We start from the raw sequence: 21851 nt of genomic DNA, 5'->3' as shown, positions 1-21851 counted from the left end.
GGTACAGCTTATAATGAAAATTTGCACACCAACATACAACACTTGTGGTTACAATCAAATTTCAAGCTCTACAAAATTTGTTCAACGACAGGTCAGAGTTTCAATTCGAAATCATTTCACGGTGAAAACAATTCTTGGAAGAAATTCAGCACTCCACCACTGATTACGTTCGAACTTGAACGTTTCCATCCCAATTGAACATCGACAATTGAACTGTCGACTTGATTAAGACCATTAACACAAATGCGATCATCATCAGGTCACAGGCTGGTACCGTGAACGACTCCATGTCGTCTGTGGAATGCTAAACAGTTGGTAAAACTGTCATTAGTTAAAGATAATTTACTCAAATTACAAGGAAAAACGACAAAGTGTATTTTTCATATTGAAAAGTCAACATTTAACAGTGTGTAGCAGTAAAAATGTAGCTTTATGAAATCTGTATACCATTTACCAACTAAAATAAGGCTAACAAAATATACCGAAGTTGCTAAAGGCACAAGGTAAAGTATATATTCTAGCCATGTCTATATGAGCGACTATAAGAGCTACATATTTATCAGCTTTCGTGTACCAAATGCGGATTGACTTTAATTCAATCATTTCCGAATAACTTCTCCTGTTTCCCTAATATCGATCGAAATCTAGTTCCGACAGCAATAAAAGCGATAATTTATAATATTGACATGGCTTTTTATTTATATTTATTTGTGGAAATTGCATTATTGGTGATTTATTTCGCATCGACAAGTGCACAAAACTCATATTCGATTTTGTATAGTTAAAGTGGGCAACAATTTGTCGAAGTTCAGCTTAGACGTACGATTGACATTAGAAATAAAACTGTTGTCGCATTTGCTGAAATGTATCTGATCTATTTACATTTTCATCAGTAATTACACGTGAGCTTCCCATAGGTACCCCCAAAACGTAATCATTACCAACGACCTCGTTCTTCGTTATTATTATAATAAAGTCATTTCCCAATTCGATTGTTATTTCAAATTATTTGCTGCGTGGCGGCCCCACTGCTCCGATGTGTGTGTTTTGTGTGTGTGTTGTGTGCGCTTGCATGTGTGCCCCATTAATGTGTGTCTTGCTTCAAGCGGGACATTGATGTGCATTATGCCACATAATAATCATTGTTATGCTTATTATTATTATTATTATTATTATTTGCATATCCTCAGAACCGTGTTTACACTGTTCCCAAAACCAGAAAGTTTTTCTGGTTTCCCCAAATAAATTCCCGAAAATCAAAATTGGCAATCCCAAATATATTCGGTTTTTCTTGTACTTGTTGTACTTTGCAGAAATACTCGGTTTCTTTTTTGAAATATACTTACAAAAAGTATAAATGCAAACCTCAATTTTTAAATCCGTATTTTTTCAACTAGAAATCGATTTTTGTTCTTTTTTTACAAAACGGGTGATTTTCATAAGGCCTTCTGGACAGAGTCTTCGAATAAGTAGTACGATATTCGATTTGAAAAGTGTTACGAGCAATATACCATTTTTATACCCTGTATCCATTACAAAATGGGTAAAAGGGGTAGCTTTTAACAGGTGGAATTGTGGCATGATTATGTCGACCCGACTTTTGCTACTGAAGAACTATATACGTATATACTTAAACACTTAATGTAGGCTATAAAAATGTAAGCGATTATTTATTAAATTATTATGTAATATTTTTAGAAAGAAAATATGGAAGCAACACTTTAGCCGATAAATGCTTTGTTGCCTGCATAAATCAATCGTAGTGAAACAGGACTAGAACAATCTATATCAACGCTTGATTAAAAACAGCACAAAGATTTATAACATCAGTGATAACAAAAAGTGCACAAGCAAATGGCATCCAAACCGTGACGTCTTTAAATTTATCACCCAAAGATTCTTGGACTCGACGGGTTCGATGAGTTCGACAAGTTGGCCTGTTACCTGTTTTGTTTTTGTTTTGTTTTATTGATATATTTGCCAGGTGCAGACTGTAATCTGTGTTGGATGTTTCTCTTTTTGCAGCCATGCGGCGATGAGGCGGTCAGCAGCTGGAAATATGCCGTGCCACTTGTTGCATGAAGGTTCCATGCAGCAAAAGCAAAAGCAACAGCAGCAGCAACGAACTTGCATTAGGTATCCCGAATGTTACTCATTCGCCATGTCTCGCCAGGATGCAACTGTAGCATGGTGCAGCAGCAGCTGCCATCGATTGCAGCTAAGAAGCCCTGAATAATTCAACTATTACCAATCAACAAATAATTAACAACAACAAACAAACGAACAAAGTCGGCAGCAACATAACCCAAAATGTCTGAGGTAAGTTTTGAGAAAGTTTCGAGACTATATACAATCTATCTAGCAACGAATCTGTAATATCTTAAAACTCTGTTTTCACATTGAAAAAACTTGTTTATATTGAAAAACTCTACTTAAATAAAGGTGTAAGCCAGTTCGTGAAATTTTTTTCGCTCTCAGCAGACTTTTTTGTTTTTAGGTTCCACAAATGAAATGCATTGCAATTTCGTGGGCAAAATTTCTATCTGAAAAGGTTTGGAAAGCAGTTACAACTACATTAGATACCCATTGATGAATTTGAAAGTGAGCAATTCGAAATGATGTGAATAATTGTATTGAATTGTTTTTGTGGTTCCTAATTGGAAAACAACAAGAACTATGTTGATCAATATGTTGATCATTGCTTGGTAAATTCCTCTTTCTTTGGCCCCGCATAAACATTTGAATTTTGGGTCACTGATGTCGACGTCTCATGTCTGATGTCTCATGGCTCATGTCTCATGTTTATGTATGCGACACTTACACGCACACACACACACACACACATACCCACACATACCCACACACGCAAACACACACACACTATTTTAGACACGGAGCAGTAGCAACAGGCGCCTTTGGCTTTCCGAACAGCTGTCGCCACTCTACAAATATTGACCTAATTTGCACCTGTTTACAAATTCATTTGGCCCACATCGCATATCCATGCATCCTATGGGGCTATGAGGCTATGAGGCAGGGCTTTGCGTTCTTGGCGTATGATTTATGCAGTAAGCCAAGTGGTGGCGAGCTCTGTCCGTTCTGTCCAGCGCCATTTTTAAGTGGGTGAAACGAGTTCATGTTCCCACACAGCCATGCCCCACTCAGCCTGTGGCCATCCACAGGATGTTTGCGGTAACTCCGTGCTTGCCAGGTTACGTGTTAACGGATAGCCGCATAGAATGGGGAGGAGGAGCAAGAGGAAGAGGAGGGTTTGTTGTGCACACATTGTTCGAATTTTTTTGTTGAGCAAATTTACATTTTCATGCGGCAGTCGAGCAGCCAGCACTGGACAAACGGCACAATAACTGCTAAGCTCTCGAGTTCTACTTGTACAAGCCGAAAAGTGCTTGGATACCACATCCAGCGAAGTCAGAAAGCGTGCTCCAATCGAAAGTCGTGATACACATTCGCACTTATTATATACATATATAATTAACCTTCTGCAATGTATGTTTGTGCATTTCGAATCGGATCAAAATGTCATATCTTAAATGTAATCTCAGCATAGTCGCTCGATAGATGAATTCTGGTAATAAAAACTTTCTTATGTCGATCTTACTTCGATACACTTGCCACATTCACATGTTTTTGAGCTGGTGGTAATCGGAACTGGAACCTAACTTTTAAGCCATTCAAATTTTTAAATATACAAATTTTAAATTCCAAGGTTAGCGCATCTTTAATCTAAAAGATTTGCTCCGCATAGATATATTTGAGTTTTGTAAAATTTAAGTTTGATGTGATTATTACAAAAGTTTGCTACTAAAGCATTTCTACAGGCATATATTTGAAATTAGTTGATATCAAAACAACAATGATGAGGATTTGTGGTAATTTAAGGGCCGCCTACAGTCTTAATCAGTTTTCTGCACATTGATTTTATTGTTTAATGAGAATTTTATGATGGTGGCAGGTGGCTGGCACAGATAAAAGACCCACTTGAATCATTAGCGATGCAAATTGTTCCTACTTCTTTTGCACCGAACAGCTGTCGTCTACAAGTCGTCGCGTCTTAATTGCAATGGAATTGAATGGAAAGCAAAGTGAGAACGTTCTAGGCAGACATAACCGACTGAGAAATACTCTGATACCAGTTCGGTAATGCCATCTTTCAATTGTATAGCTTTCAAAATTAATAACATCTGATTCTTTTGGGGACAGCCCTTGAAATTTCTAGCAATTTTTTTGAAGCGATTTGATAGTTTAAGTGCATAAACTGATTAAGTTACAGGCTTTTTAAATTTGTATGGGGTTGGGAGGCGTTGGGCGGCAGAGGTGAAAGACGCGTGCCCTGAACATGTGTCATAACTATATTTAACGCTCGATTTAAATAAAATACAATTATTAGACATTTAAGAATGAATGAAATTGTAATAGAGGAATACGGCTATAAAATCATCGATGTGTGTGCATTTTTCTGTATCCAGAAATGTAAAGTCATTTTAGACTGCATCTTCAAAAGAACATCCACATAAATATTATGATGCAATTAAAAAATTATTGCATTAAGTTGGATTGGATTGGATGATCTCAAATACATAATTTTGTAGAAAAAAACCAAATTAGACTAAAAAAAAAAATAAAAGACAAAATTACATTCAAAGTAGCCAAGAATAAGAAAAAACACTTTTGAAGCTTTCAAGAAAATTCAGCACTTTAAAAAATTACTTTTGTTCAGTGCTCTAAACTGAAATTAAGAAAGTCAGGTTCTTATTATGGTGTTTTTTTTTTTGTTGTGTGTTTGGTTTGAGTAACTGCCACGGTGACGATGCTTGGAAAAGGACACAGCACTGAAGGTACGATAAGCAAATAAAAGAGCAAAGGGCAAAGGCCAAACAAACAACAGCGATGAAAACAACAACAACAACAACTATACAAACAGAGCACATGGGAATGCCAGTTGGCAATGTCGGTTGTTGTTTACGAGTCGCCTGCAAGTATGCTATGAAAAATATTGTAATCATAAACTATGCCACACACCGAAAGCAACAACCTCCAACTGCTGAGCACAGCCACTGAGCCACTGTGAACTGAGCTTCCGTTTGTTCTTGCGGTCAATCCGAAAAAAGGAGAGCAATCCCCGTTGAAATGCCATTGCAACAAATGCAAAGGCATCCTCAGAATAACAACTTAAATGATTTAAACATATATTACTCTAGTGTTGAAATAAGCAGTCAACTAATGTTTGAATAACATTTAATATATATATATATATATATCATGTTATAGATTTATTATTAAACTCATTTTTAAACGCTTCTGGGAATATTTTTGAAGTCGGGTTTCATATTTATTTTTGGAAAATTCAAAATTTTGTAATATATTTATTTAAAGAAGTCTTGAACGATTTTCCCAATGTGCATCGCATTAGAGGAGACATCTCCGGATCCATTGTATTTCGACGTGACAAATATCAGAAGGACTTTCAAAGATAGTTTTATTTGTGATGTTAGTCAAGCTGATGATTAAATATATGCAAATCGAGAAATAACTGAAATATTTCTTGATTTGTGATGAGTGAAATGCGCTGTGTAGGATGAGGACAGCGTGCTTTAGTAATAAATGTCAATGTTAGCGTGTTGGCTTGCAGGATGTCAAACAATATTCAAGGCAAGTCAAGTTTCCTTTGCCAACGTCATTTGGATGGCTGCTGCTGCAGCGACAACTTATTATGAATTCATGGCTTCGACGTTGCCATTGAGCTCAGACAACAACGCCGAATGGGGGCCAAATCGGGCGATTACAGGGTGGTGCAATTAACGGGCAAGCTTCGGTGACATTCTCAGAGTCATGAGCCGACTTGGGGGGTTGGTGGAAGCGGAGCAAATACTCGGAGTTGCTCTTAAAAGCCATTGAAGCATATTTTCGTGAAAGTAATTTGAGAGCTGACAGTTTTAGACATTTAAAAATGCCCTTAAGGTATGCAATTGAAGTTGCTGCGAGTTTCACATAAATACGGATATGGATCAAACATCAGATTAAATTTGTGCACTTTCTTAGCTTTCTTAAGAAAAACCTATAAGATTTAAAGAAATCCAAAATAGAACATTGATTCAAATAGAATAAAAATAGTTATCTCTTTACCACGTTTAACAAGGTATAAACTTAAATTATTTACTTGTTCTTTCCCCGTTGTTTGGAAGGATATACCTCACCATAAAAATAGCACAAAATCTGATGTAAAAACTTCTGGTGAATTTTAACACTTTCCTTAATAATGAAAGGCATTTGAGAAAATAGTAACAGTTCATTGGAACACTTATATAGGTCTATTATTTCACCTTTCCAGCAGGGTTTTTTGAGAATAAAACGCAAACTGATGTGAAAAAGTCCTTTGAATCCGTTAATCAGTGTCTCTAGCTTCATAAGCTAAACCTTATAGGTTCCCGACAAACCTTCTTACCTCGATTTCTGAGTATCTTAGTAAAAGAACTGGGTTACTCCAGGGGTCCAGTCGTTTTTAACTTATTTATTAATGACCTTCCATGTGCTATATTATATTCCAACGTACTAAAGCATGCTAATGATGTCAAGTTGTGCTTGACATATAATGATATGACCTTTCAATGCTGACTGCATGGCTTACTTGCTTTTTTGTCATGGTGTAAAATGAATTTGATCCAATGGGATTGCTCTTAGTGTAACGTCGTGTCATTTCATCGTAGCTCTGCTCAAGTTGTTAGTTACACGCTCGATGGGATGCCACTTAATAGACTGACTGAAGAAAGTAATTAAAGTTGACTTCTTGATCATAAATTAAAATTTGATAGTCATACTTAAGAACTCAGTTTTAAACGTCCTGTCTCATGCATTGACGTATGCATTTGTGGTTGGGCTTTAGAAATTTACACAAATTTTTTTTGTGCGTATTTTCCTGTGTTTTCCCCAATTCATGTAACCAATTGGGGCCATTTTGCATTTAAATACCCCTAGAAATCTTATAAATTTCTTCTTTCAAATATACTTCAAATTTTAATTTTAAAATAATTAAATTCAATATTTTCTTTTTGTATATTTTGATGTCGGCTGACTTTGGTTGACATTAATAAAATAAACATTACAATTTTTGTAAAGCAAATTCAATAAACAATGTTGGCCTACACAATTGAAAAAGTCAATGTCTCCCACAATCTCGATTCAACTAATTTCAAAAGTGGATTACCGATTAGCTTGTTTGAAAGAGATTCACATGTTTTCAACTTGTTTCAGAGTCCGACTGAGAGGTTGTTAATTGTTGTCTTTGCATTCCCATGCTCCCATTTTGTTACACTTAAGAAGTCTTTTCTCGCTTGAATTGTAAATAAAACACATTTTAATAATTATTTGTGTGTTTTGCATAATTTCATCGGGTTACATGCAATTTCCGTGTGCTTGGTTGGAGCATATGTGTGTAGATGTCGCGATGTGAAGCACCCTACGTGTTTATCTGTGCGTATTCAAAACTTTTCCAATTAAAAGTTTAGCTTCGTCGTCACCAATGTCGCTCAGCCGTGTTGTCCTGATCCTTGGACTCACACCGAGTGTGAGCCTCTCACTCAGCAAGTGAGGCAGCCACACTCAAAAAAAAAAAAAAAATTTATAAAGTTGTTCTTGTTTTCAAAAACAACTTCTAAATATGCGAGATTTGTTTTTTCAAATGAGATTACGAAATACAAACTCCGATTCTGAGAAAGCCACAACTTTTACATTTAGAAATGTACTTTCTGAACAATAAGGTGAATTTCTAACAATCAGAACGATTCTTTTTCTGAGTGCAGTGAACAAGAAAGAGCAACCAAAAGGCAATCAGCACTGGCGGCAATCAGCAACACCAACACCGTCACCGACAATTAATAAGCTGTGAACTCTCTCGTCCAAAACGGAGCAGTTTAGTAAATTTGCCAACATTTACATAGCTGCACTGTCTGCTCAAGTGATAAGCACACATGTCAGCTGTCTGTACTTGTTGTTGTTGTTGTTTTTGGTGTTCCTGTTGCTGTTGCTGTTGTCGTCGTGGTTGCTCAAGTGTGCAAACAAATAACACAAATACAAATACAAATACAAATACGGCTACAGCTGCTCCTTGCGTAGACTTGCTCTAACTCCTGTAGCAGCTTTAACTGTACTGCGCTCCTGGCAAGCGAGCCATGAAACTATGACGCCTTACAAACAAAAATTCAATGCGAAATGGGGGGTTAGCTGTGAGTAAACAATTGGCATAATCGTTGCTCTGACAGCTTTGACAGATTGTTTATGGTACCATAGACATTATTGTTATATAACTCACAATTATTCTAATAGTTGTTAGCCTTCCTTGTGTGTCAGGTAGGAGCAGCAGGATTGGCTACCAGCTCCAATTCATAACAATATTGTCATCGATCAAGCTTGACCAGCCAGCAAATATCCTGTAACCACACTCAGAAAAAAAACATTTACCTGAATTTTAGAAAATTGCCATGAAAGCTAGAAAGGTTTTCTTGTTTTTGGGAAATAATTTCTCACCTGTTGATCCCAATCAAGAATATATAATATACACCTTTCGGTCTGTCTGTTACGTACTTTTACACAAGACCATTGCAGCCTTCTTATTCGTTTTTATTTAACCGATTGATCACAGGGAGCCTACAAAGGGATTCTGCTAGTGGTGTTGATCGGGAATGCTTATATTTTCAGGGGCCTGCTTATTCAGCTTCTGGCTTACGTAATCTGTTGTTTGTTGTGTATTTGTAACGGGAACATGGAATAAGAACCTAAGCTAGAACAAGTGTTGTGAACAATAGACCCATCATCATTTGGTCCATCAGTATTAGTCAGTGGAATTCAGTAATTCAGTGCGTCAAAGGTCGTCTCCCATTTAGTTGCATTTGTGTAACTGCCAGGGGCAGAAACTGAGCTTTTGCTGAGCCACTGGGCCGCTCTGAGGGCCAATCAACTCGCTGCCATGGCGATCATTTGTCTACTTGTCATTCGCCAGATGCGTGCATACAAAATTTAAACCGAGAGACGTAGATGGATGGTCGATTACACTTACAGCTTTTTTAAGTATACAAATTCGAGTGAGGGGCTGCCATTAACACAGATTTCCCATTTACATTCATGTACTGCATGCACATTCAACATATTCCATTCACGCACATATTCACAGATACTACTCAATCTCAGCCACCCAGACTATCCAAAATAAGTTGAATAATGACTATTGAAACAAATTTAATGTATGGGTATGAGTTTCTGGACAATGCTGTAGGTATACAACATAAGTAAATGTACATATCAAAAACAGTAAATAATGAACAGATTGACATAAAAAATGCAATGAAAAAATGACAAATGAGGCAGATGAAAAAGTTGCAACTGTTAACTTTTTATCAATTAAGCAAGTTTTATGACTGCGTCAACAATCTCATTGTCTTCGTCCTCTGTATTTGCATATGACTCATTGTTGAATGCGGCGTATAATCTAAATATAATAATACACATTTCAATTGCTATATGACAAGTATAACTTAATTCCCTTTTTTTTCCACCAAAGTTAATTAACTGAGAATGCATTCAAATATAGTGCAAATTTTGATACTCAAAATATGGTTTATTCCCGATGCAAATGGGTTCTCAACAGGCTGAAATTGAATTGCATTTTGAAATAAATCAAATCGACTTTAATGATAATTTATCACAATATGTGCCCCACTTCCAGTCTTTGGATTAATGTTTGCAATAGCTTTTTTTTTGCTTTGGCTGAAGGGGGTAGCGCAACCGGACCAAGTAGTCTATAAATTCCATTGAATAGGATAATATTATGCATGAAATTTTCATTCTAATCAGACTGTCTATATGTGTATATGTGTATTTTTGTATATCCACATAATAATACAAGTTGCAGCAGTCTGGTCGATGGGTGTAGCATACCTTTGGGCGCAGCCGAGGCAAAACGCATTATGCGTGCCAAATCGGGTATTGAAACCGAATGCGGAATGCTTTTGGGCAATAACATCGAATGTAAGTGCCTGCTGTACACTGGTGCGTGTATTCAATGTGAACACCCATTGTATCAAAGGATAAGCAGACAGACAAACAAACTAATTCGCTATTGAATCACGTACAACAAAAGCAAAACAAAGGAGCATAAAGAAAATTGCACATAAAAATTATGTCCATACGGAGTCGGACAGGCACAGTGGATCTCAATACTATTTATATACATTAGGTTGTAGTGAACTGAATTTTGAAATAATAAATATGTAATTTAATATATTTCACCTCTGTAATAATTAAGATTTTCAAACAAGTAAACTATTATTTTAACTGCTGAAGAAGAAGTGAAGAAATCTGTTTTTTTTTGGGTCATCGAATTACAATAGGGTTAGGGAAAACAAATGTTTATTTTATCATTTTCACTCTGCCCCAATGTGCATATTTATCGGCATACACGCATGGACTTACAACAAAAGCAAATTGAAAGTAATATTGGTGAAAGTAACTGAAGGGGCAGTTACCATTACTCAACCAGTTCGCAGCAGCCAATCCCGAATCCCAATCCCAGTTTCAATCCCAGCAAGCGTACATTCATCGAACTCCCACTTGAGATTGTTGCTAATTTAATTGGATTTATTTGCAATCTGGACGCATTTTATGATAGCGCCAAGTACAAAGAAACGAAGATACCCATGAGCATTGACCAAATGGGTTAACACAAGAACTGTTGATAAGCTCCGGTTAATATCAATCTCGACTTCAATGCAAATTACAAAAACCAACTAAAAATGGACTGGCTGGCTAAGCAAGTCAGTGGAAGCTTCAACTATAATACCAACCAATCTATCTTTATGCACTGATCATTATTGGTAAGGACAAGTTCTATACAGGTTTCATACATTTTGCTAGTGACAAAATATTCAATTTGAGAACGCTGATCAGTTATAAGCATTCCCTAACTGTTTTGTTAAAGATACTGTTAGTTGAGATAATAATTGAATTTACGTGTAACTAAAATTAATCAAATTCACAGTTCTTTGCCGAACTTTTTCTCAACCATTTGCAACAACTCGAGATATTCTTCATCAAGTGTCTTTCTTATTCCCAATAGACGCGGTTAAAGCGCAATTTCTTAAACAGGGAGAAATGCTTAATCAGAATAAATACGTCAATTGCTATCTATTTTTATGTATATATGTACACTGCCTTAGGGTTGTAGTGCCCCTCTTACGCCTCAGTTGCCTGAGCCCCACAACAGTCGAAACGGAACAATGCCTGTGCCGGACTGCAGTGTCCGGTTGTTGGGTAATCAATTAAATGTGCGGCACGCAATTTCCTCAATGTTGACACGGGAGTCTTATCGGCAAGTCGGTCGTACACTCAGAAAAACATCGGCAATTGGTTTCACGGATAACTCACCTTTAAATATTATTCAGAAAGTATATTTCAAAAAATCAGGGTGTTTCTTTTCTTAATTCCATGGCACAATTTTCTACAATTTATAAAAAATATGTATCGCTTAAGGCGTAATTTTTTTATATGCGTATAAAGAACGTTAAAAAACGTCGATTCGAACCTCGCTATCTAAATCAGCAAGTCGTTTTACTATTTTCTATATATATATATATATATGTGTGTGTTCTTGCATTTATCTCTATCTTATTGGCGAAGATACAACCGGTTGAATTTGGAAACAGAAACTTAAAACGACAATTTTAAAAAAAAAAAGCATATTTTTGTAATTTATTTTAGGAGAATTTTATTTTTTCTGAGTGTAGGCAATGTAGCCCCCCCATTTGAACTAGATCCTGACCATGTTTGCGGCATGAAACCAACACGTAACAGCAACGTGACAAACTGTGCAAGCCAACACCACAGTAATAAGACCAAGTAAAAACATTGCGCTCTTCCGACTTGGCAATTCTCTGTTTCCCGCTAACAACAGGTGAAAAACAAAACATTTTCGATTGTGGATTTAATAACACCAAATCTGACACTCTAAGCTTATGTATTTTTAAAACTAGAAGATAAATCGTATACATATGTATGTATATGAGTAAAAAAAATGAATTTGCTCAAAACTGAAACACTTTGTTTTCTCTTTGCAAACAGAGTATTGCTAGAAACAGAGTAGTAGAAACCACAACGATAGAAAATGTATGACAAAATCTTTTAGCAATTTAAGGGCAACAATTTAGTAGAATTTAAACAGCTTTTTAGCGGAATGCAGAAGACGTCGCCGGCTAGCACGGTTGCTGGGGAGAGGGGGAGTGGGGGAGTGGGAGGGAGCATGTACCTGCGTGTGTATGTGCCAAGGACTAAACAAGCTACTGACATAAATCTGCAGGCGGAGAGCAATGCTCATAAAATTACGGCAGCAACAACAATAACAGCAACGAAAAAGCAGGTAAATGGCGCTACCATAAAATATTTTAAAAATAAACCAAAAGCGCGATAAAGTGATTCAAAATAACTTGCACGTATTGAAAAACAACTGTGGGACAGAGAGCAAGACAGAGCGGGTTCCTTGAATCTTCCAATCCAGGCTAAAATGTTTGTGTATGTGAAAAGAAGGCGAAACGGTTAACAAGAGCTGTGATTGTGCATGGTCAAACAAAGCTAACAAATTGAAAGATGTTCACAAACTAATCAAATGCTCATTCAATCACGTCATTTGCATATTGCCCAATGGTTTCAATATCTTAACAGTTGTCGATAAGTTGATGTTGTGAGTGTGTTGTAATTTGAAACGAACACGAGAATCATTTTTATCCCATTAATGGTGTATCCGAAGCATGTGCTTGGCAAGTGAGCGTGCTTATCTCCGAATTGTGCTTTAAAAACACAATACAGCTTTATGCCCTGTTTTCATATCGAGCTCACGAAATTGCAATATATTTTACCTGTGAAACCTACAAACAATTAGGTTTGAGAGAATAATTAATTCATTTTCTTGCCTCTACGGTCTTTCGAAGTACACTTTTCTTATAACATTTATTATGATTTCTAAAAGCAAAGCTCCTGTGCGTCGAAATTATTTCTATAATTTTATAAAAAAAATTCTTTCAATGGCGCACAATCAATCCCTTTGCAAATTACTTTATTGTGTTTTCCTGTACCTGACTTGCAAAATCGATTTACTTGTACAAGTCTTCTTTTTTAATAAACAAAATCTGTCTTCGGATTGCCAAGGGTTACAGACGCAGTGCACCTGCTTACAGCTAAATAAAATTATAAATTATATCTGTACTATGAGGCACCCTGAACCCAATTATTTATCTATCAAAAGTCGAAGAAAACTTAGAAATTCAAACTTAGTTGTGTGTTGTGAGCGGATTAATATATTTACTTGCTGCTTACTCTATATCTCTCGGTATCTACTTGTCGAGCACTCACGACTCGAGCATTCTTACTTGCTAAGCCTTCACTTCACGTAGGTGTCATAATATCATACGAGAATTATCTTTTCAATTTCTCCCTTTTGTCTCTCTACCTCTCCCATTGCTGCTATGGCAACAAAATTGCCCCAAGATACACAATTTAAATATTCAGCGAAGTGAGCAATGCATTTTATTATCATCTCTCATATTACACACACACACACACACAAACATACACACCTACGTCAGTTGACTTGGCAAACACAGCAGCCGATGCCGACGATCTTATCGCATATCTTTTAACGGCCGGCCAACATACGCTTCACGTCCGTCATCTGTCAACCGTATGTTACTATTGTTGCTATTATTACTATTGTTGTTGTTGTAGTTGTTGTTCTGTGTTTTTTGGTCTTTGGCGCTGATAAGGTCGGCATATGCCATCGCCCCATTGTCACCCGACAGACATCAGCAGACGTCAAGCATCAATCAAAATATGCTTCAGATTTCAACTGATGCGGGCTGATGTGGCGAATACTTAACGCATTGCATTGCCTTGCGCCTTACATAAAAGTGGAGTCCTTGAGTGCTCTACAGTAGCATGTCTGCTTACACTCGGAAAAAAAAATCGCCAAGGGCAACGTTATTATTATTCAGAAAGTATGTTTCCATCATATCATATATATATATCATTCTTTTCTTTATTTCAGGGCACATTTTTCTAAAATTTGGAACAAATTTATGCTTTTCTGTTGCTTGTTTATTTTTTATTTTTTGAAGTGCAGTTCAAATTTAAAATGCCTCGGCAACGTTTGCGATGATGCACTGTGAGTGCTCTCTATGTTGGAGCCATTAAATCCACTTAAAACCCTTCAATCCAATAACACCTTTAATCTCACTCGCGTTGTGTGCTTCCCCCAGTGAAGGTGATTTTTGCTTGGCTTTTTGTTTACTTGCCAATACCCATGAAACAATGGCCAAAGTTGACTGTGAAAAGACTGAAATCTGTGAAAAAAAACTCTTAGTCCACAAAAAAGTCAATTAGTAACAAAATGCGTTAACTACAACAGCAACAACGACAACAACAACAGCAGCTACCGTTAACTCAACAACACAACAGGCAAAAATTACACAACAAATTGTTGAGAGCGTCAATAAAAGTGCTCTACACTCAGAAAAAAAATGTTAGAAATCCCTATTTGAGCACCAAAGCTTAATCAGAAAGTAAGTCTACTTATTCAACGAACGAAGTAAGAAATACATACGAAAATCCAAAATGGAGCGCAATTCTGAACTCCTGCGATAATATGTATAAATACGAAAAAATGCCTTAGCTTAATTTTTGAACGCGACTTCAACATATCTCGTAAAATGGTCGGACTATAATACAAATGTGTGCTTGTGAGCCAAAAATAGTTGCAAAAATGCTGACCACCCGCAATGCCACAAATGATAATCTCACTTAATGATGCAATCCCATTTATTTGCTTTGCTCTTTTGAATAAATTATTTAGCTTCAATGAAAATGTCTTCTGAATTTGGATGACAAATGACAAATTAAGTTAAGTTACTCGAAGCTAAACGTCACTTGCATGACATGGCTAATTTTGAAGCTTAGTTTCATAAAACGGAATACTCGAATTTGAATTGGGTTGGGTGCAATCTATTGATAAACGAAAAAGAAAAGAAATCCCTCATCACACCAGCTATATAATATTTTGGAGGAAGCAGGAATGACAGTTACCTGCTCATGCCCTATATGACACACATTCGTAGCTCATTCGCGTGTACCCCTTATACCCTTTCCACGCAACTCATTAGCAACTGTGCGAATCTTAAAAATTGCGTATGTGATTCTTATCTTAGTCGCATTAGGAAGGCATTACAGAAGGCTTACACGTCAACATTCTCAAACATAATTATAACCATAAGTTTATGATTATTGCTTATTATTATTTAGTTTACCAGGTTTTATGTGCCCATGGGATCTTGAAGAATGACGACATTTAGCAAGTTAAACAGCTTTCATGGAATTGACTAACAATCTGATAGGCAAAAATATATATATATATACATATAAATAGTTTTTTTTTTTTTTTGACAATATGTGAGGAGCCGATTGTGTCTATAGCAGTGCAATCTTAATTATTTTCTGCCAGATTAACGGGAATAGCTGGTGAATTTTATTAGGATAGCTGTTCAAATAAAAATTAATTTTCGAAATTTTATTGCTTTGCTAGCTATAAAATATAGTGCTCTGATCCCATAGAGCCTCATCGAGGGCGAGATTTTTTGCTTTATAGTTATAACTGTTTATAACTGACTAATTCAATTGCCAAATAATTTGAGCACCAACATTTTGCCGAGTGTCATATGCTTATGCTAATTATTTATGCCAATTAATTTGGTGGAGTGAGTGGACAGACTCGCAGACTTTGATTTGTATTGAATCGGCGAATTTGCTATGTCAGGCAAATTGATATGACAAATACGGCATACTTAGTATTGTAGTAGTCTAATCAAAGTTGACTACAAAACAAATAATACAATTTCTTAATTGTAGTTTGTGTGTTCTGATTTATTAGAACAGATTTATCTTTCTATGTGATCTATTTAAATATTTAGATAATCATACATTAGTTAGTTGTACTAATTTTATTAAGATCATTCATTCATTCCCGTTGATCAATTTAATTGTTAGTGAGGCTGACTGATATCAAACCATATCATATTCTTTTTTATCCGAAAAATATTAGTCAAGGCTCATTCTGATTAGTTTCGAAGCTTATTCGTAGATGGTTCTTTCAAAAGATTCTTTAAGAACGCAAGGCACTTTTCAACAATTATTTGTCTTAGGGATTTCTAGCTTATTTAAATATATATCTCGTTACCTAATATTTTGTGCAACTTACATTAAGCATGCACATAGAAGTCCTTACTTTTCATACACGTCTTAGATATTCAAACCAACATGATGAAGCGAAAAGAGCAGGGGTAAAGCTTGCTCAGTTAACTTCAAGTACAGCACAGTTAAATGCTTAAAAGTTACTATTACATTTTGTGGTAATTTATATTAGCTGCATATCGCATTATTTTTTAGTCTTTGGTATTGAGAATTGTCGAGACTCGCAGCTGCCAGTGATTTGCGGTCTTTTGATTGCCATTGTGCATGTCGTTGTTTTGGCATTGCCTCTAAGTCTGTGACATTGCCCTAGCTCTCTATACAAAAACACACACACATACACAACACATACACACACACACACGCACACACAAACTCACATTTTGTTGGTAGCTAGGAGCTCATTATCCTTGGCACTGTACAGCAATGCTCTAAAATTGATTTTCCGCTTTTTATATATGCTCTTCTATTGAAGGCAAAACAGCTTATTGGTTTTGTGGAATGTTCGGCGCCCTGCTTACTGGAAACTTAAATTGTAAACATATTTCCGAGCCAACATAAAGTTGGCAAATTCCAAAGCCTAGTACATCCAACTCCCCTCCATTATTTATAATGCAGTTTCATACAGTCTCCCACGGTTTTCCGCAAAAGTCCTGTCTGTCCTGATGTTAGCGTATCCCGCTTTCGGTTTCAATTGCAACGCTCTTTTGACTTGTTTTCTTTTGACTTATACATATTATTTTATAAATATATGTATGTACATACGTGTGTATACACATTTATACGTTATAATTTGTCTACTTTTTGTGTCAGCGTTTGTGCGATTCGATTGTTATACCTTCACAGAAGATATTCATAATCATTTTGCCGTGTGGTTTGTAAAGCACCGAAGGTGACATCGCCAAATCCCATAAGATATACGTATTCTTGATCAGCTACTCACATATCGGCGCAAATAATCAATGTCAGACTACTATATCCTATAGCTTTCGATGACAGCCTCTCCGCCTCTCTCCACAGATTTTCAGCTAGAATCATCAATATTTTAATGTCGATTTGTTTAAATATTTATTGTCAATTAATATCAGTTGTTAAAGATAAAAAAAGTAAAAAATTAAAAGAATAATAAAATAATTAAATTAAAAAAAATAAAATTGAATCTTTGAATGCAAAATGGTCTAACATTTTTTAGATGAATTGGGGAGAACCCAGAAAAAAAGCCAATCAGACCAACAAAAACCCCTAAGTATGAATTTATAATTGAGGACTCTGAATTGATTACATGATAAAGTCTATGAGAATCATTGCAGAGCACTCGAAAAGATGCATGCATGGAATAATTAGTAGCACAGCGATTATGAGACAGTAGGAAGAAGGGAAGAAGTAGGAAGGGTAGGTCTAAAGGGAACAGAAACACAACGATATTTAAATTTAAAAGCAGCTTAAACTTAAGCTATATATTTATTCAACTAGTATCAGAGTATTCCGCAGTTGGTTACGTTCTACGACTGCAACGTTCTCGTTTGTTTTCTTCGTATTTGTACCTGGCTGACTATATTGTATATTGACAATGGTCTGCAATGTCTGCTCAGTGGGGAAATCTAAAGTGAAACTTTTGTTGCAACATTTGCTCTCATTTCGCATGATTTTCATCAGCATCAATCGACAAATGTCTGCGTTTTTTAATTAATTTATATCATAATGGCGAAAATGGCATTTCAAGGCGAAAGTTTAAATATGCATAGAAAATAGATATAACCATCTCCGTCTGTCAGTCTGATACAACTAGCCTCTCAATATTAAAAACTATCACTTTTAATCCTGCAATCAGTACATATATAAAAAGTAAATTGTCGATTTAAGGCATAATAATTGTTCAAATTTGAATAAATGTTTTCGTATAATTAAAAATTTTAGCTGGAATTAAGTAAAGTAATATTTTGTTCTGAGTTGTCCGCTATAAGTCAGTGGCTATAAGTAGAATAAGTTCTTTTATGTGCTTGCATTCATTTATCTTTCATTCATTCATTGTTCATAATTATATTTATATTAGTTTGATTTGCTTTTGATTTCAGTCTAAATTCTTTCAAAGTTTCTGCCCTATTTAATTAGACATTTCCTCTTCAACTTTTAGAGCAGATAAGTGATTTCGTTGAATTTGTTGAAGGCGCTATTGTTGTTGTGGATTTGGCTTCTTATTAATAAATAATACATCTCAACGATTTTCCGAAGTGGCAACTGCTTTTCTGTGCTATAACGCCTCACAAGCCAATGGCATTTTATTTTTTTTAAACAGTGGAATGTATATATAAATATACTGAAAATTTGATTTTCCATAAATTTCAGAAACGCATTCCGCACACCCGGCTAGGTTTGCAGTGTCTACAGTCCATTTGCCTCAAATATGTGCAAAGGTTGGGTTAGATTAGGGGGGTTCCGGCAGGGGAGAAAGAGAAACTTCTCGACCGAAACAACTTGAAGCATTTTTGGCTCATTGTGATGCCGCACGGACTTAACCCCCTACTGATTTGTATGAATATGGCGGATATCGGCGAGTTCCAATACGTTTAAAAAGGAAAAAAAACTACAGAGAGGAAACCCCAAACATTTTTTTGTCTTCTCTTCGAACAACTAGAAAGAGGAAGTGATGATGAATCGATTACTCTTCTTCCCCAGAAATGATATCTATAGCTGTTTAGAGCACTATGCAGATAGTGAGTGAGTGACATCCACTTCCTGTTTGAAGTCGGAAGGTGGCAAGTGTAACATCTTCTTTTAATATCGTTCTCTTTTCTATTATTGTGGCTTTTGTTGGTTCCTTGTCTTGTTGTATTATACCAAAGAAATGGACAATGGGGATTTAGGTGGAATGCGAGGCAGCAATACAACAAATGGACCGAATGAAGTGAATGGAGCGAATGGAAACGTTGGCATACAAAAGCATTGCATTGCATTGCATTCAGTGCATTTAATTGCATTATAATATAAGTGTATACTCATACAAACAACAACAACAACAACAGCAACAAGCCAAGAGTCAATAATAAATAGCAACGCAAATAAACAATTAGACAACAACAACAACAACAACAACACATTACATGTGTTAAATAATATGTAATGAGAGATTGCTTGAGGGTCGACTGAAGCTGATTGACTGCAACTGAATACAAAACATGAATACTCATTATTCACTTAACATTTGCTATATAGGATTCGATGCAATTGATGTTAATTCAAATTAATTGCTTAAAAATTACGAAACTAATATACTCGCACCTCATGAGTTCATAATTGAGGAAATTGATCCAAATGAATAACATTTACATTTACACAAAATCAAATATTTCTTCTACAGTTCATTTCATATCAGGTCATCTATTCATATATATATACATCTGTTCAATTAATTATTAATATATGCGTTTTTTTCCGAGTAATTCGTAATTAGTTTCAGAAGGTGAAAGACGAATCAAATAATTAATGACAATTAGTTGGAAAATAGATGAGCTTTCTAAATGCGACTCGAATTTTAAACGCCAGCAAATACTAAAGCAGGATGTAAAAGGCATGAAAGGCATGCAAAACAGCTTGGATAACAAGACGCCGTTGAACTCTGTGAATTTCATTGACATTCATTTACTTGTTTTGAGTTTCGAGTGCACTCATTTGCATTTCGGGTCATGGCAGGGAGGCAGGGGGCGGAGGGACGGGGGTTGGGGGGTTAGGAAGGGGCGCAGGGGCAAGTTCAAGGCAATTCGAGCGCTCCCAAAAAGCAATGAAATTTCTTGGCGGCTAAGAAGCGCCGGGCCGTGTCTTATCTTATCAAAATATCAGTTGAAATAACCGAGCGCCAAGTTCTATTTATACTGTACACCTTACAGAGAGAGAGAGAGAGAGAGAGAGAGAGAGAGAGAGAGAGAGAGCGAGTAAAAGAGGAAAGTCCCATGGTTTACATCAGAGTCGACCATCGGTGCCTCAAGGCCACTGAGAAGGTACTAAGACACCTTTAGCAGGGACTCTCACACTGAGCAACAAATTGATAGCAAAGCATGCAAAACAAAAAACGAAATATGAACTAAATTCTCGCTCGATTTAATTTAGAGCAGCTTGTTATCCAAATCATATTTATATTCATTATCAACCCATATAATATCGATGATATGATATTCATTTCGAATGACATTATTCAAGTGAGTTTCAAGTGAGATTTCTCTATTATTTGTACGCCCAGTACTCCCAATTTCGCGCAGTGAACAAGCGCATCAACTCTTGTCGACTGTGGTGGCATACAGGAGTCAATCCAGCTGCTGTTGTCCAGCGAACGATCATCAGCAGCTCTCCCTCAGATTCTCTCTCTCTCTCTCCCTCTATCTCGCTCTCTATATCTCTCTCACTCTGTCTCTCTTTTCTTTTGAATCTTTGCGCACCTATCTAGTCTATTTATCTAACTGTCTCACCTGCCTGGGCCTTATCAGGGCAAGCGATAAGCTGCCTAGTTTTGCAATTTGTTGTTGTTGCTGTCAGCTGTTTTTTGCAGCCAACAACAACAGCATCGACGTTCGTTGTTGTCGCCGTCGTCGTCGTAGTCGTCGTTGTCGTCGTCGTCGCTGCCGTCGCCTTCGCCGTCGCTGCCGTCAGTCCAGCAAAAAAATTCAAATCAGTTCCCGTCGCGTCAACGGCAACGTCGGGAGTTTAAAGCGTCGCGCTGAACCTTTTTTGCTTGCCTTATTGCTTTTATTATTGTTGCTCCGCGAGTGCGTCTGTGTGTGGGTGTGCGTCTGTGTGTCTTTCTGTGTGTGTGTGTCTGCGTGTTCTGCTTTAAGTTATAACAAATCAAATAAAATCCGAATCAAATACATAATAATTAAAGGCAATCCCAGACACATTTTTTGTAGTGTATTTTTGGCAACAATTTTAATTTGATTTAGTTCGTTTTTTGGTCAACATGTTTACAAATTGTTGTGTAAAATGCCAAATTTGTGAATATTGTTGTTGACATTGTCGTTGATACTGACGCGTCTGAGTTTTATGAAATTTATTTAATCAAAAATGACGCCTGCATATTTATGGCATTTTCTGGGTACGTAATTTAGAGATTTCAAAGTGCATTTTGTTGCCCAGCTAAATTCGCAACACGCATTTTCATTTATTTTCATTTATCACTCCCGCATAGACTTCGATTTTTAATTTTTTGACATTCATCGTAACTCAACCCATAAAACAAAGCATTGAACCCAGTAACATACATACAACAAAAACTGTACTTTCTATCCTTTCTGGAAAATATGTTTACATCTATGCCAAAAATCAAGCTCATATCGACGAAAAATTAGGGTTTCCTCTCAAAATTAGGTGATTCAACTTAGCACTTGGAACCTAATATGTTCCTTCGTGTAAAAACACATGTTATTCACACTTTTCAAGCTAGAGTTACCAAATTGGATGGGAGATTACTGGTAACCTCCGTCAAAGATCGAGAAATCAAATTCCTGTTATCAATTTAGGGAGGTGTTTTATTGGTACCATGCCTCGGGGAATAAACACCCATCATCGAA

General features: G+C 36.3%; 1 protein-coding gene across 1 annotated transcript in view; it reads left to right on the top strand.

Annotated features, from left to right (window-relative positions):
- LOC6565535 (adenylate cyclase type 9) overlaps positions 1-21851 on the top strand; it is a 42689-nt gene that overhangs the window by 10881 nt on the left and 9957 nt on the right. Inside the window, exon 2 of the mRNA XM_001992648.3 lies at positions 2026-2319. Coding sequence (XP_001992684.2) covers positions 2311-2319 — 9 coding nt within the window. The 5' untranslated portion in view covers positions 2026-2310. The remainder of the gene's footprint in view (positions 1-2025; positions 2320-21851) is intronic.

This window comes from Drosophila grimshawi, unplaced genomic scaffold (genome assembly GCF_018153295.1).
Source record: "Drosophila grimshawi isolate 15287-2541.00 unplaced genomic scaffold, ASM1815329v1 contig_848, whole genome shotgun sequence".
Lineage (NCBI taxonomy): Eukaryota > Metazoa > Arthropoda > Insecta > Diptera > Drosophilidae > Drosophila > Drosophila grimshawi.
This window is presented reverse-complemented; position numbering and strand designations above follow the sequence as displayed.